General features: G+C 45.4%; 2 protein-coding genes across 3 annotated transcripts; one reads left to right on the top strand and one right to left on the bottom strand.

Annotated features, from left to right (window-relative positions):
- Positions 1–3,899: 3,899 nt before the first annotated feature.
- On the bottom strand, positions 3,900–21,165 carry PTGES2 (prostaglandin E synthase 2). Of its 2 annotated transcripts, none has more exons than XM_081847725.1 (7): positions 21,145–21,165; positions 12,605–12,799; positions 11,820–11,875; positions 10,748–10,897; positions 9,029–9,229; positions 7,078–7,195; positions 3,900–4,510 (listed from the first exon to the last, which is right to left on the bottom strand). In XM_081847725.1, exons 2-7 carry the CDS (start codon positions 12,674–12,676, stop codon positions 4,367–4,369), a joined length of 741 nt encoding a protein of 246 aa, XP_081703851.1. In that variant the 5' UTR covers positions 12,677–12,799; positions 21,145–21,165; the 3' UTR covers positions 3,900–4,366. The 2 variants fall into 2 exon arrangements, with proteins under 2 accessions (XP_081703851.1, XP_081703850.1); XM_081847724.1 differs by lacking the exon at positions 21,145–21,165 and adding an exon at positions 15,731–16,028.
- BBLN (bublin coiled coil protein) lies at positions 20,834–25,278 on the top strand. The gene is made up of 2 exons (XM_081847823.1): positions 20,834–20,997; positions 24,290–25,278. The coding sequence occupies exons 1-2, from the start codon at positions 20,901–20,903 to the stop codon at positions 24,481–24,483; spliced, it is 291 nt and encodes a 96-aa protein (XP_081703949.1). The 5' UTR covers positions 20,834–20,900; the 3' UTR covers positions 24,484–25,278.
- Positions 25,279–27,173: the final 1,895 nt, after the last annotated feature.

Here is a 27,173-nt window from a genome sequence, read left to right as displayed (position 1 = left end):
AGCGGTACTTATTTATCTACTTGCACTTTGATATGCTTTCAAACTGCTAGGTGGGCAGGAGCAGAGACAGAGCAATGGGAGCTTAGCCCGTCGCGGGGATTCAAACCGCCGACCTTCTGATCGGCAAGTCCTAGGCTCTGTGGTTTAACCCACAGCGCCACCCGGGGAAATAGGTCACTGTTAATTCCCGACCCCACAGCTGCTTTTGATATCATTGATCATAGTATCCTTTTGGAGAGGCTGTCTGAGTTAAGGGTAGGTGGCACTGCTTTACAGTAGTTCCAGTCCTACTTGGATGCTCACTCCCAGAGAGTGATGGTTGGGGAGTGCTTTTCAACCCCATGGAGCCTTCAATGTAGAGTTCCTCAGGGCTAAATCCCGCACCCCATGCTATTTAACATCTACATGAAACTGCTGAGTGGGGTCATCCAAAGTTTTGGAGTACGTCAGCAATATGCTGAGGGCATATGTTATGTACTGAGCTTGGATCTTAGAACAATAGGCAGGTATGATCCTAGAAGGCATCAACTTGATTGGTCTGCAGGAGCCACCCAATCCGGCTCCAGAGGAAGTGAATCAGAAAGAGCATGAAATCAACACTCAGCTCAGAGTATATTTCAGCACACAACTCTACTTCTTGTTTACATCTGCCGGTGAGGCAGTGGATGTGCTGGACCAGTGTCTTGCCTCGGTAACTGACTGGATGAGAGCCAAAAAACTGATGCACAATTTGGATAAAACTGAGACCCTGTTAGTAGGCTTTCCCCTAAACCGGATAGCTGGGAGATGGCCTGCTCTTGATGAGGTTACACTGCCTCTCAAGAGCAGGTACACCATTTGTGGGTACTTCTCAATCCATTGCTGTCGCTTGAGGTTCAGGTGGCCTCAGTGGCCCGGAGTGCCTTCCATCTGCTTTGGCTGGTGGCCCAGCTGTGCCCCTATCTGGACTGGGATAGTCTAACTTCTGTTGTCTATGCTCTGGTAACCTCTAGGTTGGATTACCGCAACACATTATACATAGGGCTGCCTCTGAAGATGGTACAGAAGCTTCAGCTGGTGCAGAATTTGGCGGCTGAGTTGCTCACCAGGGAAAGACGGTTTGAGCATATTACACCAACTCTGGTCCAACTGCACCAGCTGCCAAGCAGTTTCCAAGCCAATTCAAAGTGTTGGTTTTGACCTTTAAAGCCTTTAACAACTCTGGACCGCAATACCTTAGGGACCGTCTCTCCCCATATAAGCTGTCCTGGATTCTGTGTTCATAATCTAAGTCCATTATTCATGTGTCTCCTCCACATAAGGTCTGGAGGGTGGCAACATGAGAATGGACCTTTTCTATAGTGGCTCCCCGTTTGTGGAATGTTCTCTCCAGGAAGGTTTGCCTGGCAACTTCATTATATATTTTTAGGCGCCTGGTGAAAACATTCCTCTTCTTTCTTTTTTTTTATTATAAATATTTATTAAAGTTTTTGAGTACAAATAACAAATAATAAACAATCTTACTTCCAACGCAACGTGGTTTCATCAATTCTTTGGACTCCCTCACGTCTCCCGCTCCCATTTTCATCGTAAAAGGTTTTTCCAAGCAAATTATCAACTTGTTTACGGTCTTATATCCACTCATTTAAATATAATCTAGCAATTCTCCAAAAAATTTATATTTTCTTTAATCTCACTTATCATCGAGTTCAAATCTAATTTAGTGGTGGCCAATTTTTATAATCTAGCATCCTTCTTAACTTTCAACCAAGTTACAATGTTTTTGTAAATACATCTTAAATTTCTTCCAATCTTCTTCAATCCTCTCTTCTGAAAACATTCCTCTTCAACCAGGCCTTTGGCCTACAGCCTTTTAAGTGTATCTGTGGGAAGCGGGGCGGGTATTGTTTTGTTGCTTTGGTTTAATTATTTACCGTGTTTTACCTTGTTATTTTTATAGGGACACGGGTGGCGCTGTGGGTTAAACCACAGAGCCTAGGACTTGTCGATCAGAAGGTCGGCGGTTTGAATCCCCGTGACGGGGTGAGCTCCCATTGCTCGGTCCCTGCTCCTGCCCACCTAGCAGTTCGAAAGCATGTCAAAGTGCAAGTAAATAAATAGGTACCGCTCCGGTGGGAAGGTAAACGGCGTTTCTGTGCGCTGCTCTGGTTCGCCAGTAAAACGAGATGAGCGCTTAACCCAGAGTGGGCCACGACTGGACCTAATGGTCAGGGGTCCCTTTACCTTTACTTATCTTGTTATTTTATTCTGTGAACCGCCCTGAGACCTTCGGATAAAGGTTGATATATAAATTTAACAAGCAAACAAACAAATAAAAAAATGTATGAACCGGGGGTCATAGTTTGTTTTGCCCTAACAAACCTTGATTGCAAAGCCAACAACAAACCATGGCTTCAAGCTGGCTAATGATGGTGGTTTGTTTCAGTATAAAAAAATACAGTGATCCCCGATTTGGATATCCTGCTAAGCCAACCAGTTTGTGGTTTGTTTTGGCACTGGTGGCAAAGAGGAGCAAAGTGGGAGTGCTCAGGCAGCATATACCATCAAATAAGCCACACTTTTTGGCTTAGTGTTATGTGAAGATACAGCCTGTGTGTTTTGGACTGGAGTGCTGGGATGGAGGAAGAATGCTTTGAAGAGATGAGAAAGCATGCAATATTAACTTCAGAAGATACCTGCATTAAACCAGATAAAAAGGGATTGGAAGAATAAATGCAGGTTACATTTTAGGGGCAAGTTCTCTGTTCACTTACCAAGGAACCAGCCCAGTAGGAACATTATGGTCTAGAAATTTAATCAGATGTGCTAGCTTCATGTTATAGAAGCTGATCAATAAGGACACTGAAAGCTCTACCATCAAAAGAAAACCTTTATTTCCAAGTAGCCCAACTGACACCAATACTTTCATCCAAGACAGAGTTTGCATATCTGAATTCTGCAGCGAAACTACACCAGAGTACGTATCCAGGGTTGCAATCCCAAAATGATTCAGGATCAGGCTGAACAAAGCAGAGCATGTGTCAACAGCAGCACAACCTTGTGTGTGCATTTGTTTGAAAGTAAGCCCTACTGCACATGGTGGTACAACCCTAAGGATTGGTGGAACCAGCCCCCACCAGGGTTGCAGGTGCAAAAATCACCTATCAGACTATGGAGTGTGTAGTGTACATGTGTGTGCTCTTGCACCTTTCATCCTTGTCTCACCCTTCTTCCAGATCCTTTGAGTACTTGGGTCTCATAAAAATATAGGAGTTTCTCATGTGGCTACTGCAATAAAGTGGTGTTTTTTGGGGGGGGAGGGGGTGCCAAGACTTGCAAGGGACCTAGGTATGCCTCTGACTCGAATAAAGGCTAAATTGCATTGAAGAAACTCTATTTTACAAACTTAATCCAGTTTTAAATTGAGCTGTCACTTGTATCCCCCTCTCCTCCCACCCCTCAAGAACTAAGTAACTGAAACCCTTTGCCCAGTCTTTGCAAAGTGTGCCGTGTCTGTTGAACAGGTTTAAGAACAGAACTTGCATGTGCTCCTCCTAAGTGTGGGGGATGCTTCACACTTTACAACCCTTCTCCAACATTAGCATGCCACATAAGACAATCTTTTACGTGGCAGAACACCACAGATGTGTGCCAACGCCACATTTTACAAACCACACCTTATTTTAAAAGGAATTGCCTTTCATCTGGAAATTCTGACAGATCCCTTTGATGGGTAGCAGGAGTAAAGGCTCTTCTGTTGTCATTCTTTCCTAGAATACCATTATTTTATCCCAAAGGCACATTTCCAGAAACTTCAGCCTTCTCCCTGCACCTGCTTCAGATAAATATTGCACACTATTGGCTAACTGTTCTTTATTTGTTTGTGTTACCCTCTCTGGGTCAACTGTCTGGTGATGGAGAACTCCCACATGCCATACAGGACCCAGAGAAAAGCAGCAATGAGAGTGTGGCTTCAGATCTATTCACTCTGAACAACAAGAAGGACTCAGTGTCCTGCATACTAGCAGACTCTTTCCCACCAGCAGAATGAACCCCTAGCAAAACACTTACTTCTTCCACCTCCTCCAGGACCAAGCAAATATTTTGCAGACAGACAAGGCTGTTTTAGACACTTGGAAAAACAAAGTCAAATCCCACCAAAGCAGAAGGGCCTAGTAAGGGCCTAACAATCAAAATTCACTCAGCAAGTATGATACCCTTAAGGCTTTCAACAAATAATAGTCCATGCATCATGTTCCACTGCTTTTTCCAAGACCCCTTTGGTGGTGGACTCTCATTGCATACACCCCTTTTGGCTTTGGAATTAAAAAATAAATAAGTCCTGCTTTGCTTTATGAGCTTTTCCTGGTCATTGTAAGGGTTGTTTTTAGCATCTGGAGTGCTGTGTGGCAACTCTGGACTGCCCGATGGCTGCCTCCATACGACGGTACCAAGGCTGGATCTTGGTGTGGGTCATCATGTCATCAAAAGCTTCCAAGCCTTCCATGACACGCAAAACTCCATAAACTGCCTGTGCAGACAGAACAGAGAAGAAAACTGGTGAGAAGAACATCAGCTACAAGTGGGAAAACACATGCATCGCAGAAGCTTCCATTTTCAACTCCCAGCATCTCATAACTAAGAACACCTTCAGAAGCGATGAACTATATGCAACTGGCCGAGATGACTGGCAGAATCCGTGATCTGGGAGAAGAGAAGATGGAGGAAGACTGGGAGAAATTCAAGATGTATCTACAAAAACATTGTAATTTGGTTGAATGTTAAGAAGGATGCTAGATTATAAAAAACTGGCCACCACTAAACTAGATTTAAATTTGATGATAAGTGAGACTAAAGAAAATATAAATTTTTTTGGAAGAAGTGCTAGATTATATTTGAATGAGTGGGCATGAGATTGTAAACAAGTTGATAATTTGTTTGGAAAAAATTTTTAACGATGTAAATGGGAGCGGGAGACGTGAGGGAGTCCAAAGAAGTGATGAAATTGTTGTGACAGAAGTAAGATCGTTTATTATTTGTGCATTTATATTTAAAAACTTTAATAAATATTTATATATATAAAAAAAAGAACACCTTCAGAAGGAGGGACTGGACAAAGACTCAGGGCATAGAAGCATAAGAAGAGCATTGCTGGATCAGACTGAGGACCCCAGCAACCTATTCCCTGTTTTGGACACCCCGTAATTATTGGGGTACCCTCATACAAGGGTGCTTCAAAGCCCTAGAGACCTGTGGTGGAAATACTCAAACTCCCTCTTTTGCCTCCTTCATAACATGATTAATGGAACTGAAGTTAAGGAGAGCAACTTCCCTGTTTTAAAGGGAACAGATCCCATCTTCCCTCTGGATGTAGCTTTTGTTTTCTACTAAAGGCCTAGTTTGTGTTGCATCTTTCTAGTCACAACTTTAACTCAGTGGTAACGGATGGCTTGGAGTTGACACTGCAGCCAAGCCACAGTTTGTAGTTGTGACTGTCCCCTTGGTACACATGCTAATGGACTCAATGTTACCTCCCTGCCTTTCCCAGCTTGCAACAACCACCGTTAGCCACTGCCTGCCTGAACTGGCAAACATGGCTTGCAGCAAAGCAGAGTTTGCCAGAAACGCCAGTTGGCTTCCAATTCTGATTTGGAGGCAATCCATGCACTGCAGTAACCATTGCATTCCCTGATTCAAGTTCAACGGCAAGCAGTTATACTGAACCTTGAAGCAGGCAAGGAAGTAAACACACAAGCCCAGAATACAGTGCTAACAAATAAGCCATGGTCTGCTTGTGTCACCTAAACTGGATCCAGCATAAGAAAGTCAGTATGGCTTCAAGTTACAAGAAAGGAGATTCCAGCTCAGTATCAGGAAGAAATTTCTGGCAGTAAGAGCTGTTCAACAGTGGAACGGTCTCCCTCAGAAGGTGGTGGACTCTCCTTGGGGGGTTTTAAGCAGAGGTTGGATGGCCATCTATCAGGGATGCTTTAGTTGATGTTCCTGCATTGTAGGGGATTGGACTAAATGACTCTTGGGGTCCCTTCCAAGTCTATGATTCTATGATGCCAAAGTCCTGAAGGAGGCCCACTGATCACCCTCTGGGCCTTGCTGGGGCCTGGTGCCTTCAGATATGCAGAACCAGAGGTGCCAACTTGCCCCCACCATTGAGGGGACCAACAGAATGTGACGTGCTGAAGTGCCATGCAAAGTTACCACCCAATACTGAGGGGGCCCAGCTCCCTCCTTAAGAGCTTTGCCCCCCCCCCAAGTGCCTTGCCCTCCCCCAGCTGGCAGAAGCCTGTGCAGAACACTGCATTAGTTTTCCGGATTACAATTACTTCTGCCCTGTTTTCTCTTTCACATTGAAGTACCTGTTGTATTATTCGGAACCGTGGCTTTTTGTCTGATATACCGGCATGTCTCACTAAATTTCATTCACCGCCGGGGGATGGGATGACACAACAATGAGTGTCACTGGACAATATCGCTACTCCCGCACTTCTCCCGCACTGAAAACTTCTTTGTTCCCAGTGTGATGAATGTCTTCTGAGCATGAGGGGTTAATCTCTGTCCCCACTTATCTCAAAAGGGAGTTTTGGCAATCAAGATTTATACCTTGGTTGCCTTTAATCACTGCCTAATTATCTCTATGGTGCTGGAGGAGACTCTTGAGAGTCCCATGGACTGCAAGAAGATCAAACGTATCCATTCTGAAGGAAATCAGCCCTAAGTGCTCACTGGAAGGACAGATCCTGAAGCTGAGACTCCAAGACTTTGGCCACCTCATAAGAAGAGAAGACTCCCTGGAAAAGACCCTGATTTTGGGAAAGATGGAGGGCACAAGGAGAAGGGGATGACAGAGGACGAGATGGTTGGACAGTGTTCTCGAAGCTACTAGCATGAGTTTGACCAAACTGCGGGAGGCAGTGGAAGACAGGAGGGCCTGGCGTGTTCTGGTTCAGGGGGTCACGAAGAGTCGGACATGACTAAACGACTAAACAACAACAATGGGAGTGTCAGCAGTTGATGACTAGCCTGCCACCTTTCCTCCCCAGAATGGTGGTGGTTTCCAATGGCCACTTGCCAGGTCCTTACCAGATCTGCAAGGTTTGGTTGGGATCCGCCCATGAACATCCTGTGGTGGCCGACAGCTTCCACCCAGTCGTCCACTGCTTTGTACAAGTCTTCTCTGACATTATCCTGCAGGTGGTGCCTGCAGAGAGAGGGGGGGGGGATGGCTTTAAAGCTTCCAGAACTGATGAATTTCCTTCATTCACATTTCTTCAACTTTAGATACGGCTTGCAAAACAGCAAACTTTTTTTTTGGGGGGGGTTAAGATTCCAAGTCTAGGGATAAGAAGCAACGAAACTAAAAACAGAGACATACGATCAGTTTAGTTACTGGTAATTCATTAGATTTTTTTCAAATCTTCCCGCAGGCAAAGGAAGTCCCAGAGCGAATTACGGAAAAAATTAACACACAGGAATTCAGTTCATAATAATGGGTTATGGGTAACTAGGTTCTACTCAGAGTAGACCCACTCTAATCAATGTTACCAGTTGTGGGGAAGGGGAGTGCTCTTGTCCAGGTTGCACTTGCAGGTTTCCCATGGACATAACGTTGGCCACTGTGAGAACAGGAAGCTGGACTTGATGGGTCATTGGCCTGAGGCAGAAGGCTTTTATGTTCTTACCAAAGTTAGTAACGTCCATTAATTTAATAGGGCTACCATTGGATGCCACCCAAATGTACCCATTATGACAATATCACAGTATCCTTGTAAGGATTCTGAATCTTAAAGACGATAATAGAAAAAGGGCTGTTTCTGGCTAAGTCATACTCAAAGTGGATTCACTGAAATAAATGGACTTAGGTTAGAACTGAGCATTGATTGCAATGGGTCTACTCTAGAATACGATTCCATCTAGGATCCTTTTATGGTTATCTAGGTGGGACTGCAACTGAACCTTCCTGAGCAAACTGAAGAGGGACTGCTGATCCTGAAGACAGATCAGCCATCAGGTCCTGCCAAGAACATAAATTCAAACAGAGGCAATCGGGTGTAATATTAAGACCACCAACATATGAACCGAATAGACAAGCTCAGACCACCGGCTCTCAATCAGCATGAGAGGACCCACTTTTATTTTCTTTGTGTTTCAAATTTGCAAAGCAGTTTGGGTGTCTTGGCAAAAAAAGTTGAGATACAAAATCTGCCAAGTAAATAAAGAAGTTAGCATATAAATGTGTTCCCGTATTACTCAGCAAAATAAAGCTGGAGGGTTGCTGTACATCATGATGAATGATCATCTCACTGACATCAGGAAGACTCCCTAAGGCCCCTTGCTTTTTAAATATGTGCCAGACATTAAGGTTAATGACTTTGTCAAACACATAAAAGGGACATAAAATGGAACCATGTCAAGGAACCCCAGTGGCAAAAGTGCAAGAGGAAGAGCTCTGCCTGCTCCACTGTTTCCCTTGGCGGTGGCGAGAGGGAGGTGTTCTGGCATGTGACACGGCCACTCATTTCCCCCACCCCTGGTTGGAGAAGCTGGGCAGTTATGCTTTACAGCAGGGGTCAGCAAACTTTTTCAGCAGGGGGCCAGTCCACTGTCCCTCAGACCTTGTGGGGGGTCAGACTATATATTTTTTTGGGGGGGGGGAATGAACAAATTCCTATGCCCCACAAATAACCCAGAGATGCATTTTAAATAAAAGCACACATTCTACCCATGTAAAAACACGTTGATTCCCGGACCGTCCGTGGGCTGGATTTAGAAGGCGATTGAGCCAGATCTGGCCCCTGGACCTTAGTTTGCCTACCCATGGTTTAGAGAACGCATTGGCACCCACCAAGTTCTGCAAGAGCCAGGGCGTTCCTGCGTACTACATTGCTACTTGGTTTCTCCATGGGGCAAAATGGGATGGGCCACCCCTGATTAACCTCAACAATCGACAGCAGTCTGGCTGTCCTTGAAGTCAAGAAGTGGAAGATAAAATGGAGATGTTACTCTTGAGCCTTAAAATTTCAGAAGCACCAACCTGGCCTTTAGCCTTTTGCTGATGAAGAACATCGCAGCAGCTCCAACGTATTTGGCAAAGAAACCTTCGATTGTGCCAAACTTGCCCTCGTGCACAATGTAGTCGAAAGATGCCAGGGCCTCGCCAGCCGTGCGGTAAACATTGGGCGAGATGAGGTGCACAAGCCAATCGTCCGCCCACTGCCTCCATTTCATTTCCTCCCTGCAAACAAGACAGGAAAAGCCGATACGTTTTTTTGCACATGGGATTGACGACAAAGAGCTGGATAAAGCCGGGTGGGGAGATAAATGGTGCCACCAGGTTGTAAAGTCCCTTAAAACTAAACTATTAGCCTGGATAGCTCAGTTGGCTAGAATGTGGTGCTGATAACACCAAGGTTGCTGATTTGATCCCTGTATGGGACAGCTGCCTATTCCTGCACTGCAGGGGGCTGGACTAGATGGCTCTCAGAGTCCCTTCCAACTCTGCAATTCTATGGTTCTACAGATCAGAAGCCAACGTGGTGTCTCCGGGTATTGTTGGGATTACAGCTTCCACCCAACCTGGCCATTGGCCATGCTAGCTGGTGTTGATGGGAGTTGGAGTCTAACAATATCCAAAGAACAACACAGTGGCCGATCCCAGCACCACATTCCAAAACACAGATAAGAGCAGATCACAGCTAAACCACTCTGAGGTTGTTTTGTCTTACAATCAAACTGCACACACATTTTATGAAATAAATTGTAAGATCAGCACAAGACTTGGGATGGGGAGTGGGGGGGAATCTGCTTCCAAAAGACAAAATAATTTGTTTATAGAAAAGTAGAGCATGTTTACTGTGGACTATGGCAACCAAGTACAAGAAAATACACATAATGTTTTACATTACTGAGTTCACCATCATATATATTTTATTTCAAATTTTTACCATCTTATTGTTTTACACAGTAAATGCTTCTGGTGCACATGGTGGGTTTGCCCTTGGGTCTGTTTCAGAAGCTCCAGCTGGTGCAGAATGCTGCAGCCAGATTGCTGATGGGAGCTTCTAGTTGTGAGAACATGCAATACCACTGTTAAAACAGCTGCTCCAGCTGCCCATTTGCTACCAAGTCAGGTTCAAGGTTCTTGTATTGATTTACAAAGCCCAGAACAACTTGGATGCAGGATACCTCAGGGGTCCCAGGAATCCTTACATCCCAGCACAATTGCTGATATCATATGCTCATCTGTGTCAAGAATTTCCCACATCAGTTGGAAGACTGCTGAGAAGGATCCTAGTACAGTGGTACCTCGGGTTAAGTACTTAATTTGTTCCGGAGGTCCATACTTAACCTGAAACTGTTCTTAACCTGAAGCACCACTTTAGCTAACGGGGCCTCCTGCTGCTGCCACGCCGCCGGAGCACGATTTCTGTTCTCATCCTGAAGCAAAGTTCTTAACCTGAAGCACTATTTCTGGGTTAGCGGAGCCTGTAACCTGAAGTGTATGTAACCCAAGGTACCACTGTATAACATTTTTCTCCAATAAGCTGATTTTTGGGACAGGGTAGCATGCAATCAAACCATCCCCACTCACATTCTGAAGTGATAATTTGGGTGGAGACTCCCATACTTTTCTGAACGCAGAGATAATCGAAAGGACAGCTTGCATAACTGTTTTTCCTTATACAATAGCGGCCATGGGGCAGCAGGATCAACACTGTGCTGTCCAAGGAAGGGTCTCTGTGTTAATACCTACACCCTTGCTTCCTTGACAGGATAAAGATTCCGAGTCTCCTTTTCATCCAGCATAAGCCAGTATTTGTTGCCATACTCAATCACCTCCTTGCCCCGGTCATTTGTGGCTTTCATAGCAGGGTAGTATGACATAATCTCGTCCAAACTCCTCCTAGGGAAATAAAAGCAGAAGTCAAAGAAGAACCACACACTTTATATTCCATCCTCCCCATCCCATTACCAGGCAGTGGCAGAAGGAGAGGGGTTCACTAAGAACACCTCCTGAAATAAGACAATGGCTAAGTTAGACTAATTCTGACCAATCATTTCTGGGCACCAACAGAAAGTGCCTAGTGTTGCTCAAAAACTTGAAGAAACAACAAGAGAATCAGCGCTGTTTTGAAAGGTTCCGTCTGCCATATTGGTTCAAAATGGTGTCCGTACAAGTGAGCCTTCCAAAATATATAGCAGACTAGCTGAAAGTACCCAGCATTGCTTAAGAATTCTAAGAAACAAAAAATAAAATCCTGAGCTTCATAAATGGATAATGTAATCTGTTAGTTTCAAGAGCGGCACACACACAAAACCCCAACCTGGGGAACACCTAACTAGGGTCCAGCCTCAAATCAATTCAGAGGTGAAGCTAATAATTAATTATGGCTTTAAAAAAAAAAAAAAAGCACACCTTTATTTTTCACTTTTCAAGTGCAACAGTACTCCCTGCCCCCAAGTAAAACAAGATTTATCATATCAGCAAAACCCTTCCTCATTATTAGTTAAAGGTGTGTATCCGTGGGATCTTCTGGAATGGTGGGGTTCTGTCTCCATGATTGTTTTAGCAGTGTACAAAACTAAACCAAGTCAAGTAAAAAGTGCCTGACCATTTGCTATTCCTTTGTTCCCGGAGCTTATTCTACCCTAGAATATTAGGTCCCATTTGGGGGGGGGGGCAAGTTTCAGACAAGTTTGTGTTTGGGGGCAAGTCCTAAAACTGCAGCATCATAAAGGGATACAAAAACCAATCTGTAGACACATAAGCATGGTTTTATTTGTAATAAGCTCAGCATCTTATTATTTTTTTTAAAATCCCTTACCTGGAAACGAGGTAGGTTTTAAATGCACTGATGATCACAGAAGAGTCATTCAGTTGCTGGGGGATGAGGGGGGAGAGAGCGAAGCACAGTGTTACACAAAAACTTGATCCATCCATGTAGGTACCAAACCTAGAAGAGGTTTTGTCTTTAGGGCAGAGCTTTCCAAACTGTGTGCCACAACAAGTTAAGTGTGTTGGCTGCAGTTTATAGATGTGTCGTGTGAACACTCCCTGCGCTCCTTCTGGGAATGGAAAGAGGTTAATTGAATCTCCAGTTTGCTAATGAAATGGAATTACTGTATTGCGAAATGACACATGTCTAAAAAATGTGTCATCAACATGAAACGTTTGGAAAGCTCTGCTTTAGGGTTTTGATTCTGTATTTGAATGCATTACATTGCTTTGGTAGACACCATGATAATATCAGGTAGATACAATAAAATTAATGCGAGCTTACATGCTCCAAATAAAACGAGTCAGTTATTGTTCGCTGGCCCTTGACCAATTTTTTTTTCATTAAAAAAGGTGAATGAAGTTGTCTTCAGACTTCCAAAGCGAAAGATCATGCAGGGGTGGTGGTGGTACTGGTTAGCATGTTGGAGACTGGGACTTAGGAGACCAGGGTTCAAGACCCCTGTTGATTATGAAATATATAAAGTATAAAAATCCATAATTAAAACACACTATGAATCCCCGTAGAATATTAGGCCCTTCTCTGCACCCCCTGCGACAGGCACACCAGGTAAAATAAACCAAGGAACTTAAATTGCCAAACCAGAAACTCACCACTGTGCTCCCAGTGCTGGCAAGGAGAATGGGCACTTTCCTGTAGGCAGAGAACTTAATCTCGTTCCGCATGACTGGATTCACCTCCACGACTTCATAAGGCAGCCCATGATAATCCAGGAAAGCTCGGACCTTGCTGCAGAAAGGGCAGGTCTTGTACTGGTAGAGAGTCAACTGCAAGTTCTCCTCTGGGAGCTGAACAGGCAGAGATGTCAAGGGCATCACTAATCTGGCTAAAGAAATACCTCTCCCCCCCCCCAAAAAAGCAGCATTTATCACAAGCAGCGTTTATCACAGGCAGAGGAATAAGGCTACAAAAAGCTGCTTATTACGACAGCTTAAAGGAGCCCTCATGGCCAGAGGCAGTCTACCCTGAGTAGCCTTGCTTTGGCTCTCTACTGAGGTGGGGGGGCTTCCTGGCAGCAACTCCCAGGCCACTTTGAGGAATATAAGAATAGAAGAGCTCTGCTGGATCAGTCCAAGGGGGTCCATTTCATCCAGCATCTGGTTCTCAGGGTGGCCAGCCAGATGCCCCAATGAGAAGTACCCAAGCACAAGGGCATTCTCCAGCAACTGGCATTCAAAAGCAAAAGACTGGTGACTGGGAGAGGCCGCTGGGACCACATAACAACACCGGTCCTCAGACCGGTTTCCGAGCACAATTCAAAGTGTTGGTGCTGACCTTTAAAGCCCTAAACGGCCTCAGTCCAGTATACCTGAAGGAGCGTCTCCGTCCCCATCGTTCTGCCGGACACTGAGGTCCAGCTCCGAGGACCTTCTGGCGGTTCCCTCACTGCAAGAAGCCAAGTTACAGGGAACCAGGCAGAGGGCCTTCTCGGTGGTGGCACCCGCCCTGCGGAAAGCACTCCCTTCAGATGTGAAGGAAATAAGCATCTATCTTATTTTTAAAAGACATCTGAAGGCAGCCCTGTTTAGGGAAGCTTTTAATATTTAATGCTGTATTGTTTTTAACACTTGATTGGAAGCCGCCCAGAGTGGCTGGGGAAACTCAGCCAGATGGGCGGGGTATAAATAAATTTATTTTTATTTTTATTTTTATTTTTATTAATAGTGCCTCCAACCGTGGAAGCAAGGCATATCCATCATGCCTGGGAGCCATGGATAGCATTCTCCGTGAATTTGTCCAGTCCTGCTTTGAAGGCATCCATGTTGGTGGCCATTACCGTCTTCTGACGGACTTCCTTTTCTCTGCCGGTGGTCCTGAACATTCAGCTTCACTGGATGTCCCAGGCTGACTTCTAGTGTGATGAGAGAGGGACGAACACTTTTCTCTAGTCTATCTGCTTATAGAGATGGGAGACACAGAGGCATACCAACAAACGAACGTGTTTGCATTAGGGGGTGTCCTGAAGTAGAGGCCCTTATGCATTATATCTTGCTCTGCCCCTTATATAATGAAGCAAGAGAAAGATTTTTAGCACCTATAAGGACAAGGTCCCCTGGCCAGAACCCCTCTGACGTGATTTTATATCTCCTCGCAGACACAGCTAAGTATGTGACCTGGCGTGCAGCACTCTTTGCAACTGCCGCTAGGAAAATTAGAGCAAATTATATAGCCAAGGTAGCCACCAACTGTAAAGGAGATGAATTTATTTGACCCTATCTACATCAAGCTATATTCTATCTTTATCACCAAACTCTGAATATAATTGCACATTGTATTAATTAACATTATTTTTTAATATATTAGTGGCCATGTGATTATTTTAACCTATAAATTTTATTGTTTGAGATTTTAACCAGTATATTAAGGTACTTTTATAGCTCTGTTTAGACTAGGTAATGTCTTGATAAAAAATATAAATGTTTTAAGTTTTTCGTATTAATGCAGCATATTTTCTTTTAATTGTTGAATGATTCTGTGTACACTGTGGCAGCCTTTGGCTATGTGCAATAAAACTGACTGACTGACTCTAGTCTATCCACTTACTACACATCATAAAGGGGAATGCGGAATCAGCCAGATTGAGCACAGCTCTTCTTACATTCATTTGTTCCCTATTCCTATTCCAAATAAGTGGAATAAGCGTCAGGTTCCTCATGCTCAAACTTTTCAAATCCGCATTTTCCCTCCAGGTGCAATGGAGAATCACTTTTATTTATCAGCCACAACATTTTGCACTGGTTTTCATGAGAAAACAACACAGAAACAGGTAAAGAATTTTAAACTAGCAGAGAAATATTTTAAAAAATAATTTACTTATACATTTATGTTATCAGTGATGCTGCTGTTGCTACCAACCTGAGATCAGACTGCAAGCCAAACTCACTGGCTGAAGACCCCCAATAGGTTGGGTTAGCAATTTGCAACCTTTGCAGACCCGGAACCCTTATTTAGCCCAAACACCTTTCTCCACATATATGGTGGTCGTTCTGCTCCTATGACCCACCTTAGGCCGGGCTGTGACCCAGGTTCAATCCACAGTGGCAATTCCAAGCTGGGAATGTCTCCTGCTCTGAAACAGAGCCATTGCTGCCAGCCACTGTGGACCCAAGGGCCACAATTCCACATGGGCAACTTTCTAAGGGCCACATGCAGGCAGAGCCTTAGGCAAAAGTGGGTGGACCAATGAATGTGAATTTCACCCATATTAAAGTAGAAGCTTCTAGACACCCTCCCTTGCCTCTCTTTCTGTCCTCCACCCAGAAAAGCAAGAGGCTTTAGGTACATATTATCAGCGCTTTTTTTCTAATATATATATATATATATTTAGGGGTACTCTCATTTTGACTCAAGAAAACCACAATTTTATACTTCAAATCGGGGGAAATAAATACAGTAAAGGGACAAAAAATACAAAGATTCCCAAAATGTTTAGGGGTATGTGTACCCCTGCGTCCCCCCAGGAAAAAAGCACTGCGCATATTATTATGCACTGCATTGCACTGGTGCCAAGCTGGTGCCAAACGCATCGCCAGCCAGAGCAGGCCGCTCCAAGCCAGCTTCCAGCTGTAGGGAGCTTCACGAAACTGCGGAGTCGGGAAGGGGTATCCCCAGTGGTCATCTAGCCCAACCCGCTGCCATTCAGGAGCCGCAACGAAAGAGTCGCCGGCAGAAACCTTCCCCGGAGGAGAGCCCCTTTCTGCTTCCCTTCCCGGCCTCACCTTGGACGCCTCTTGCCTCGCGAGAGGCTTCTGGCCTCGGAAGCGGCGCTGGAGGGTCCGGTAAGCGCCGAAGGCGCCCCCAAGGGCAAAGACCGCCCCCAGCAGAAGGGGTCTCCCTGCCCCGGGCCAGCCGCGCCCATAGCTGCCCGCGCCGGAGGAGGCGATGAAACGGCCCCGGCTCCCGGCCCCCACGGAGACCAGGAGACCCCTTCGTGCAATTTGGCAGAAGCCCTTCACGCAGCTGCCGCAGCAAGACGCTGCCATCTTCGCTCTCCGGAGGGAAAAAAGCGGCGCGGGAGGGTCCCGAAGTTTAGGAATATAACAAAAGGGGATTTAAAGAGACAGAGCCCCTACCAGGTTTGCAAGATTTTTGAAGCTCCGGCCTGAAATGCACGTGCGCAGCCCTACACTGATTTGTTTATTTTTTAAATCGCATTGCATCGCGTGCGCCGCGCTGCGCAGTAATGTATCGAATTGGGTTTATCGCTCAGTTGGGTTTCTCAACGTGGTTCTTCCCATCATTTGTTTGTTTATTTATTTCCAATATTCATTCATATTCCACCTAACGACAAAAGTCCTCTGCGTGGTTCACAAGTTAAAAACTAAAATGAAAAAAATACAGAAAGGGATCTGAAATGCAGAAAAAGAAAATGACATTCTTTTTCACCCCCAAAATTTTTTTTGTTGAATTTTCCAAATTAATAACAAACACAAACAAACATGAATCCTAACTGTAATAATTCCACTTTTGTTAACATTGTTAGGTGACTTCCTCGAATCCCCCTGGCTGAGTTTCATTGTAACAGTTTTCCAAAACTGATTTCTCATAAGATTTACTTAGTCAATTAACATCTTTCCTTCTTTTCATATTTAACTTTAAACATATTGTTCTATAACATCACATATTTAAATCCTTCTATTTAAGTTATCTTAGCATATTTAGCTAAATAGTCTTTAAATTTCATCCATTCCTCCTGGTGGTGCTCCTCCTTCTGGTCGCGGACTCTTCCAGTCAGGTCGGCTAGCTCCCAAAAGTCCATCATCTTCATCTGCCATTCCTCCACTGTTGGCACTTCTTGTGTTTTCCAATCCTTGGCTAATAAAATCCTAGCAGCAGTTGTGGCATACAAAAACAATCTAACATCTTTCTTGGGCAATTCCAAACCTGTTATTCCAAGAAGAAAGGCCTCTGGTTTCTTAATAAATGTATATTTCAACATTTTTTTCAATTCATTATAAATCTTCTCCCAGAAGTCTTTTACCATGGGACAGGTCCACCACATATGATAAAAGGTTCCTTCTTTTTCTTTACATTTCCAACACTATTGTGATATATCTTTGCTAATTTTACAGAAGTTAAGTACATCATTTTCATAATATTTTCCTTTAACACCGTACATGCAGTGAACTTGACCCCCTGCAGTGAACTTGACCCCCCCCCCACATCTCTTGCCCAATCTATCACCACAGATTTAACTTTTTCATCCTTTGTATGCCACTCCAACAATAGATTATACAGTTTAGATAAATTAGAAAAAGAAAATGACATTCGGCAGCAACAAATATTTTTTAAAAGCGGTAAAAAAGGGAGAAGAAAACACGACTGAAAATGTCTTCACCGGAAAATGTCTTCAATCCTGAGGCAAATCAGGCTGTGAGAATCATTTTAAGGGGGATTACTCTTACTTGAGCCTGTCCAGGCTAGTTGCCCCTAATGTAGGGGTACCAGGAAGGAGGTTGCACCAAATTTCATGCTCCCATGAAAGTGTGTGGGGAGGGGAGATTGCAGCCTGGCACGCGGGCCCTGAGCCCTCCACTCGGGGATGCAGTGCCCACTTTGTGTGTGTTGGAGGGGGTCAGTTTCTTTCACTGCACTTAGTAGGGCTTAAGGTTATTTCACACCTCCTATGTGGGTTAAACCACAGAGCCTAGGACTTGCCGATCAGAAGGTCAGCGGTTCGAATCCCCGTGACGGGGTGAGCTCCCGTTGCTCGGTCCCTGCTCCTGCCAACCTAGCAGTTGGAAAGCACGTCAAAGTGCAAGTAGATAAGTAGGTACCGCTCTGGTGGGAAGGTAAACAGCGTTTCCGTGTGCTGCTCTGGTTTGCCAGAAGCGGCTTAGTCCTGCTGGCCACATGACCCGGAAGCTCTACGCCGGCTCCCTTGGCCAATAAAGCGAGATGAGCGCCGCAACCCCAGAGTCGGCCATGACTGGACCTAATGGTCAGGGGTCCCTTTACCTTTATGCATGCTTTACTCAAAAAAAACCCAAGGTGGGTATGAGTGGGTTGTTTATGATTATGATACTGAGAATAACTCTTATCCCATGCATTTCAAGAGCGTTTATGCAACCTGCTATAAAAATTCAAGCACAATCCAGCATGACAAAATAAAGCTCCCCGTCTTCTTTGCAAAAGGAGGAACTTAAGAAACACACAAAAAAGGCCTCCAGTTTGGGGATCTGTATGCATTTTGTGGTGCAGCTTCCAATTATGAAGACAGTTTCTTGCCCTTCCGATCTTTGCCTGCTGCCCACCCTCTCCATAACCATATAATTTAAGGCAGACGGGGCGTGGCTTGTCAAAGTCACAGATTTTGACCTTTCCTCCCCTCCGTCATCAACCTCCTCGCCAGGAGCAGCCTACATGGTGACGTAGGACTACAACTCCCATCATGCACGCTGGCTGAGGCTGATGGGAGTTAGAGTCCAACATCAGGAGGGCGCCAAATTGATTCCGCAATGCTTGCAGGAACCGCCTATTCGCTTGCATCTGTCAATTCAGATGCAATTAGGGTGATCAGATTTTTTCAGTTCAAGGCGCAGGAAACGAGGCTGGCAGCTCCCCCTAGAAATTGTTTCCTACTAGTACTAATAATCTCCTTTAACACTGCAGTGTGATGAGTGCACTGCAGCACCGTGGAACACAGTGAATGTTCGCTTATTGGAGTCTATCTATGAATTGCTTCTCATAAAATATATTGAAGAGACTTCACAGTAAAAATGAATGTAAAATGATCCCAAATATAAAAACAGAACAAAAAAAAACAACCACCCAAAATAACCCCAAATGTAGAAAAAATGATCTGCATATATGCCAGTGTAGTATTATTATCATAATTAACATCAATATTTTTAATATATTTATTTATACCCCACATTTTGGTTACAGTGCCAGACTAGGATTTGAGAGACTAGGGTTCAATTTCCACACCCACCCTCCTTGGCGATGAGGCTCACTGGGTGTGTTGCTACCTCTCAGCCTAACCTACCCTCACAGTGTTGTGGGAATTAAATAAGGAGGGGGAGAACCATGGACACCAACCCAAGCTCCTTGGAGGAAGAGGTGGGATATAGATGGAATAAGCAAAACAAACAAAGACAACCTAAAGTTGCCAGCAGATGATTGAACTCCACCTCACAATAGTGACACCTTGAAAGCACCTTTAATCTGCTTTAACTTTTCACTAAGTGAAATTTTACTTCTCAGGAGTTGCTACCACTGCATGTTGTGCAATCATAATTAAAACCAATGTTTTAATCAATATACAATATATTGCATACAATATATTGCAGTGGTTCCTCAGTTTTTGAGCATCTTGGAAGCCGAATGTTTCGGTTTCTGAATGCCAAAAACCCGGGAGTAATTGCTTCCATTTTCAAACACGCCTCAAAAGTCAAACGGCTTCCGCTGCGGTTTTTTCCTTTTTTTCTGCATTAACACTCTCCAGGGAGGGTCGCCTGGCACATTCTCTACATATATTTAGGCGCTAAGCCTTCTCCCAGACCTTTGGCTAATTAAGCAATCCATGGTCTTTAAAACTGGAGAAGAAGTGTGTTACTGTTTCCATTGTTTGCAGCAGAGTAGCTAGCCCTCAGGTGCCCAGGGTGGTTGGTGTGTGTGCCCTGCGCCCAGGGGAAGAGTGAACTGCCCATTGCGTGGGGTAAGCTGGGGCAGGGCGCTGCGTGGAGACTTACTGCCACCTCCCCCGCAGCTGTAGAATGGGAGGCTGCAGTTGGACACAAGCATTTTGACCACCACATCAGTCCCAGGAGAGATGCGTGACTTGGGCACACTGCAGGCCCCGTGATAAGTGCTGCCCCCCACAGTATGGCGCCCAGTGCCCCCTGCCCCTCCTGGCTACACCTCTGTGATCCTCGGATGAAGGACAGTATAAAAATTTAACAAATACAAACAATAACAAATAAAAATCCATGCAATTAAAAACCACCAATTTCTAACAGACACAAATGAATAAACAAAATGAAAATTCTATAATGAATTCCATAAATGAAACCAATTTCTAACAGACACAAAAATTTAAAATGGCAAGAGGACAAAAGAAACACGGCAATTTCTATGTGGTTTGGTATGATTTTATCAATTACACAAATGATGGAGCATGTGGCAGAGCGTAATGCAGTCTGTCATATCCAGATTATTTTACTTCCTCTCCCCCCTCATCATTCTCTTCTCCTCCATTCCTTATTATTTTTTTAGTTATAATTCAGGTATGCACAACTACTAGTGAAGAGATGGAAAGTGAAAAATGTAAATCCAAAATACCAACAGTTTTTAAACAATTGCTTTTCTGTATTCTCCAGTTTAACATCATACCTCATAACATATCACATTGCAAATTAACTGCTCGGGTTTTTTCCAATGACTGTCTGCAAATTCAGTATTTAGTTTTAAATTTCTGCTAACTTTTCTTTGGATTGCTGTTCCTCCCTTCAGTTGCTGTGCAAACAAATTTGTATTTCTGTGCAGCAACATTTGCACTTTTGAAAATGAAACCCCATAAAAATTAAATTGTTGGTGGGGGACGCACGGACGTGAAACCAGTTTCAAATCCAGTATAGATTTGCAAGTGGATAAAGCTTGCCACTTAAAATATGTACTATCCCACACACACTATTTATTTTTACACTTGGGGTGTTTACTTCCTTTTTGACAGCTCGGTTCTCCTTCTCCCCCGCTCCGTCAAGGCTGAAAAGCCCTAGCTAGAGGGCTCAACGGAAGCTGACAGCGTGGGAAAAAGGGGGCGTGGCTCGGCCCTTTGCAACAGCGTCTCCGCGTTCCATCCGGAAAGTAAGGGGCGGGGCTTAACCCCTTACACACACACCCGCTTTGCAAACCTGGGAGGCGATTTCCGTGCTGGCCTGGGCAGCAATGTCAGGCCCCAATGGAGAGCCGCACTTGAGCCTGGGGAGGGGCGAGGAAGAGGAGCGGGAGGACGGCGAGGACCACAATGGCTTCGGGGAGGCAGGTAACACTGATAAGCCTTCCAAAAGCAGCAGCGCCCCCCTCCCGCGATGTCCCCTTTTCAACACAGCCCTCCATCCTTTAGATCGCTGGCTGGGTTTGACAGCGCAGTTTTTAAGCCTTCATTCATATCGGTGCGGGATGCACTTACCTGAGATCAAACCCTCCGGCCCTCGCAAACGTCAGTTCTACCTTTGTGCAGCATCAGGCTGGTTTTCACGCGCTCCTCTCTTACTCAGGCGAGCAAGAGTCGTCGTCAGAGTTCAAGGGCACGTTGCGACCAAGGTGCGGTCCGGGGAGGGTCCTGATGGTCAGGCAGAGAGACTGCATTTGGCCCCTGGTACAGAGCACGTATTAAGGGACGCGGGTGGCGCTGTGGGTTAAACCACAGAGCCTAGGACTTGCCAGTCAGAAGGTCAGCGGTTCGAATCCCCGGGTGAGCTCCTGTTGCTCAGCCTCAGCTCCTGCCAACCTAGCAGTTCAAAAGCATGTCAAAGTGCAAGTAGATAAATAGGCATCGCTCCGGCGGGAAGGTAAACAGCGTTTCCGTGCGCTGCTCTGGTTTGCCAGAAGTGGCTTAGTCCTGCTGGCCACATGACCCAGAAGCTGTATGCTGGCTCCCTCGGCCAATAAAGTGAGATGAGTGCCGCAACCCCAGAGTCGGCCACGACGCGATGTGATGGTTAGGGGTCCCTTTACCTTTACCTTTACCTTTACAGAGCACGTATAGGATTGCTGCATTAGGAGTAAAGCAGGTTTGAGCCTCGCTGAGTAACCTGTAGGAACTGTGCCTCGTTACAATACAAGTACAGGCTCCCCATAGTCTAGCTTTCTTCAATATTAAATAACAATAATCCCTTCCTGTAGAAAACTACTATGTCCAGGCTCCCAGTACGTTTCCGAGCACAATTCAAAGTGTTGGCACTGACATTTAAAGCCCTAAACGGCCTTGGCCCAGTATACCTGAAGGAGCGTCTCCACCCCCATCGTTCCGCCCGGACACTGAGGTCCAGCTCCGAGGGCCTTCCTGCAGTTCCCTCCCTGTGAGAAGCCATGTTACAGTGAACCAGGCAAAGGGCCTTCTCAGTGGTGGCGCCCGTCCTGTGGAACGCCCTCCCACCAGATGTCAAAGAGAACAACAACTACCAGACTTTTAGAAGACATCTGAAGGCAGGCCTCTTTAGGGAAGCTTTTAATGTTTAATAGACTATTGTATTTTAATATTTCGTTGAAAGCCGCCAGATGGGCGGGGTATAAATAAATTATTATTATTATTATTATTATTATTATTATTATTATTAACAAATCTGGAACCATTCTTACTGATTTCTAGGCTTCGTTATTCGATTTAGTGAATCAGAGTGCCTTCCATCAGCTTCGGCTGCTCCCCTATCTGAACAAGGATAGCCTAACTTCTGTTGTCCGTGCTCTGGTAACTTCTAGGTCAGCGTTATACCAGGGGCTGCCTCTGTGGGGCCACCTCTGAAGACAGTTCAGTAACGTCAGAAATCTGGTATAGAATTCAACAGCTACATTGCTCAAGGGGCGAGACGGTTGGACATATTACACTGATCCTGGCCCAACTGAAGTAGCTGTCAGTTGGTTTCCAGGTCCGATTCAAAGTGCTGGTTTTGACTTATGAAGCCTTAAATAGCTCAGGACCACAATACCTCCAGGACTGCCTCTCCTCGTATAAACAGTCTCAGACCCTGCAATCATCCTCTGAGGCCCTTCTTTGTGTGCTTCCTCCGCAAGAGGTCCAGAGGGTGGCAACATGAGAACAGGGCCTTCTCTGCAGTGGCTCCCATTTGTGGGATGCTCTTTCCAGGGAGGCTCACCTGGAGCCTTCATTGCATACCTTTAGGCACCAGGTGAAAACATACCTCTTCTACCAGGCCTGTGGCTAAACAATCTATGGACTACGGGTGGTGGTATTGTTTTGTTTGCTACTAGGCTATGTATTTCTGTGTTTTTATATTGTAAACTGTCCTGTGATCCTCATATGAAGTTTAAAGAATAAATAATAATAGTCTGGTCAAACTATGTCTGGACAGTGGATCTTCAGACTGACAGAGTTGGGGGACTCCTATTGTTGAAGGGTTTACTTCATGCAACTCTACCAAATCCCTTCAGATGGAAAGATATAACATCAGGGGAAAGCCTTAGCTTGCTCTGGTTACAATCCTGTACCCATTTACCATTGGCTGTGGCTCTTAGAGCTGAAGTCCCCAGAGGCAGTTTGATTGATTTAAATTATTTAAATCAATTTTTTTCTTTAAAGTCTCTGCCTGGTAACAGGGCAGATTTCAACACTTTAGAATAATTTTCCATACAAGTACAGCTGCAGTTTGCTGCAAGTACGGTAGTTTAAAACTGTTTTTCTCCCATGTGTACATTTTTGTTGATTTGATCTATTCAGTTAAATCCCATGGTTGAGTCTTTCTGTGCCTGCCTGCCTGACCACCTGCTTCAAGTGGATTCTGTGGCCTCCCAAGTGATGGACTCCCATTGGGATGATGATGATGATGATAATAATAAATTTTATTTATACCCCGCCCTCCCCGGCCAGAGCCGGGCTCAGGGTAGCTAATAACAATTAAATTTCAGTAAGGTAAAGGTAAAGGGAGCCCTGATCATTAGGTCCAGTTGTGGCCGACTCTGGGTTGCAGCGCTCATCTCGCTTTATTGTCTGAGGGAGCCGGCGTACAGCTTCCGGGTCATGTGGCCAGCACGACTAAGCCGCTTCTGGTGAACCAGAACAGCGCACGGAAACGCCGTTTACCTTCCTGCCGGAGTGGTACCTATTTATCTACTTGCACTTTGACGTGCTTTTGAACTGCTAGGTTGGCAGGAGCAGGGACCAAGCAACGAGAGCTCACCCCGTCGCAGGGATTCGAACTGCCGGCCTTCTAAACAATTTAAAATACAGGTTAAAATGCAATTTAAAATGCAGCCTCATTTTAAAAGCCAAAACCATAAGGGGAGAGAAACATAAGGGTCAGACTGAGTCCAAACCAAAGGCCAGGCGGAACAGCTCTGTCTTGCAGGCCCTGCGGAAAGATGTCAAGTCCCGCAGAAATGATGTTGTACTACACAGAATTAAGAGGGAACTGGCTTCCCCGCCCCTGAATTAGCAGCTGTCTGGTTGATACGGACCTTGAACCCAGGTCTTATTCTGTTTGTAGGTGCCACTGGCTACTGACTTAATTTTGCACTGTCAATTAATGCTAGAACAAAAGCTCCGATTTTTGTACTCAGGTCATCTTACTCCCTCTCTCTCTGCTTTCCCCAACCAGAATATGCAGCTATAAATTCTATGCTGGACCAGATCAACTCTTGTTTGGATCACCTGGAGGAGAAGAACGACCACCTGCACGCCCGCTTGAAGGAGCTGTTGGAATGCAACCGTCAGACACGCCTGGAGTTGCAGCAGCTGAGCGAAGGCGAGGATGGGGAGAACGACACGCAGAGACCTGAGCCAGACACTTAATGTCCACCAACCTTATGTGGGATAAAAGGAGGTGTAGGCACATGGTTGCTGCTTCCAGTGGGACCTCCCCTTCACCATGGGGTTAGTTTGAGTAGAAAAGGTGCTTTTGGTTTGTGTGTTTGTTTTAAATATCTCCTACCTGCTCTCCTCTCCTCCGGAGTTGTGGTTATGGCTGCTTATGTTATTAAGCTCTCAAGGAAACAGGGTCTGCTTGTTTGTGAAGGGTAGAGGGCCAGAACTGGATAGGTCTACACAATCACACGTCAGGATTTACGTTGAGCCGTGTCCTTTCTGGATGAATTTACCATGTCAAGAACTGGAAGGCTCTTGAGGAAAATCTCATTCCCAAGGTTGCTAGCCCCTAGTTCTGTCTGGCTAGATGTAGTTCCATTATGAGATACATGAAACAAGACTCCTTAGTTTTGACAGAAATTGTCAGGGCCGTCTTAAGCATATCCAGCGCTTTGGTGCAAAGATCCCTCCAGCAGCCCTAAACACCCCCCCCCCCCCCGTTTCCCAGATTTGTTGACCTTTTTTAAGGGTGGGGGACTCCAGACTTGTTGACCTTTTTTTTTAGGGAGCTGTCACCACGCTTACACATTATCTCTAATAAGCCCTTAGAACAAAATAAAAGGCAGAAGAAAATCTAGTGAAGTCCTCAATTCCAAAGCAAGACTCATTCAAGACTCAGCAGTTCTTCTAATTCGTCCTCATGATTCAAATCAACACATATCAAAAAGTTAAAGCGATCAGCAGTTTGTTGTTCTTTAAATAAATTGATAAAAACACAGAGAATGAAGTCCCCGGCCATTTTGTGTTTAAGTACAAAGATGACGTTTTCAAATATTGGGTGGGTGGGTGTGGGTGTAAAGCAGTGACATCCTGAACCTAAAAAGGATCCAAAACTAACTGCACTTACCAGAGAGTAAGCCCTGCTGAATCTAATAGGCCCTTAAAACCCGCCCCCATCTTTAAATGACTTTTTGTTGGTGTTTGTTTTTAACTAGCTGCACAGAGAGCACTCTCTCGAGTCCATCCTTACCTCCGAACTGAGTCCTAATGGTAGTGCACCCCCCATAGCTTTCCCCTCCCACCCAAAATCTGAATGAATCCCTCCTCCACCTTTTTCCTCAATGGAAGGGATGGGGGGTGACGTTCTCGGTGCCCCTCCCCATCCTCCCTGCTACTGCTACAGGGCGGGCAGGAGGGAGAAGGCCGCCGCACAGCTTGGCACATCGCCAGTGGCGTAGCGTGGGGGGTGCAGGGGGGGCCGGCCGCACCGGGCGCAACATCTGGGGGTTAGGGTTAGGGGGCGCAAATTACTTGCCTTGCCCCAGTGCTGACAACCCACGCTACGCCACTGCACGTCGCTGCCTTCTCTCTCAAGCAGGAAGCAAGAGAACATAGCTGGCTGTAGGAAGAGCTGCCCAGCATGCCCTTGCAGCTGTTCCTGATCGGTCCCGGACTCCCCCTGCTGGACCCCCCGATGGGTGGGCGCCGTGGCGCAGGGCGCCACTAACCCTAATGAGTAAGACAGCCCTGGTTATTAGAACTCTGTCTCTTATGAACACCTTTAAATTAGGAGGGAATGGTAGTTGATGAGCTTTCCAGGATGGCAATTGCGTAGGCAAACATGCTCATCATTGCAAGGCTTATTTCCTGGCATTAGTTGTTTGGTATAGCAATCGCTGGAAGTGCAGAATTCTAAATTCAGTACAGTGGTGCCCCACAGAGAAACCTCTGCCACCAAGCTCAGGCTGTTCCTCAGACTACTTGGGAGTGAGGCAATCAGGAAAGCCCAGAGAGATCCTCCAAGCTGGGAACCCCATTGAAGAATCCAACATCTACAGGTAGTACAGGCCAGAAGGTGGTCAATAAGGCTGCTGTGAATGACTACCCAGCCCTGCTATAAAGTCCCATCCAGTTGCTGCAGAAATTTGCTGAAACTGTTTAGATGTTTTGTCTAGTCATCCAGCATGGCTGCATGGGGAGCCAGGAACAACTGTTTTCCCCTTGCTGGGTCATCACTCCTGCTTGGGGATGGGCACCCCTGCAGCCCAAAACACCCGGTATTCTTTGCAATAATCCTAGAAGAAACTAGGTGGTCCTCCAGAACTTGGGCTATGGCCCACAGATACCTTCTGCAACAGGGTGTACTCTGCAGTAAGAGTATTTAGGACCAGTCTTTCTCAGCTGAATCATGGTGTTGACATGTTTGTAATCTTCTGAAGCTGTACTAAACGAATCCACTGTTTACCAAAATGGTTAGGTTTACTATTTCTAAGAAAAGATAAATGTGGATTAAGTATGGAGTATGTTGCATCTGGCCTCCATTTGTTGTTTGTCTTTCACTGCCCCCCCCCCATCTTGGGTGGCACACTCCTGATTTAGTGATTTGTGTAAAAGCATTGCCCACTTTTCTCTAGTTATTCCTGATTGTGGCTCAAGAGAAGAAATATGAGGAACTTGAAGCCCTCTCCAGCTACTCTTGGACTCTTTAACTCCCACCAGCCCCAGCCAGGAATGATGGGGATTATAGTGTAGCAACAACTGGAGGGCCGGGGATTCCTCATCCTTGCTCTACAAAGAAGCCAGTACCTGTAGATGACCAGTATTTTTCTAACTTGAGTCTTCAGCTGTTGGACCAAAACTCCCCTTATTCCCAGTGAGCAGGACCAGTGGTCAGGCAT

The sequence above is a fragment of the Podarcis erhardii genome (genome assembly GCF_964252035.2).
Source record: "Podarcis erhardii genome assembly, chromosome: Z".
NCBI classification, from domain to species: domain Eukaryota; kingdom Metazoa; phylum Chordata; class Lepidosauria; order Squamata; family Lacertidae; genus Podarcis; species Podarcis erhardii.
The sequence above is the reverse complement of the archived record's forward strand: the minus strand, read 5'-3'. Positions and strand labels throughout refer to the sequence as shown.

Bases quoted from the DNA above. Each gene is read 5' to 3' on its own strand.
- PTGES2 (XM_081847724.1), bottom strand. From the start codon at position 15,994: ATGGCAGCGTCTTGCTGCGGCAGCTGCGTGAAGGGCTTCTGCCAAATT. The intron at 12,800-15,730 runs GTGAGGCCGGGA...CTGCCTGTTCAG, and splicing joins CGAGGCAAGAGGCGTCCAAG to CTCCCAGAGGAGAACTTGCA. The intron at 4,511-7,077 runs GTAAGGACCTGG...CTGTCTGCACAG, and splicing joins AACCAAACCTTGCAGATCTG to GCAGTTTATGGAGTTTTGCG.
- BBLN (XM_081847823.1), top strand. From the start codon at position 20,901: ATGTCAGGCCCCAATGGAGAGCCGCACTTGAGCCTGGGGAGGGGCGAG. The intron at 20,998-24,289 runs GTAACACTGATA...TTCCCCAACCAG, and splicing joins CAATGGCTTCGGGGAGGCAG to AATATGCAGCTATAAATTCT.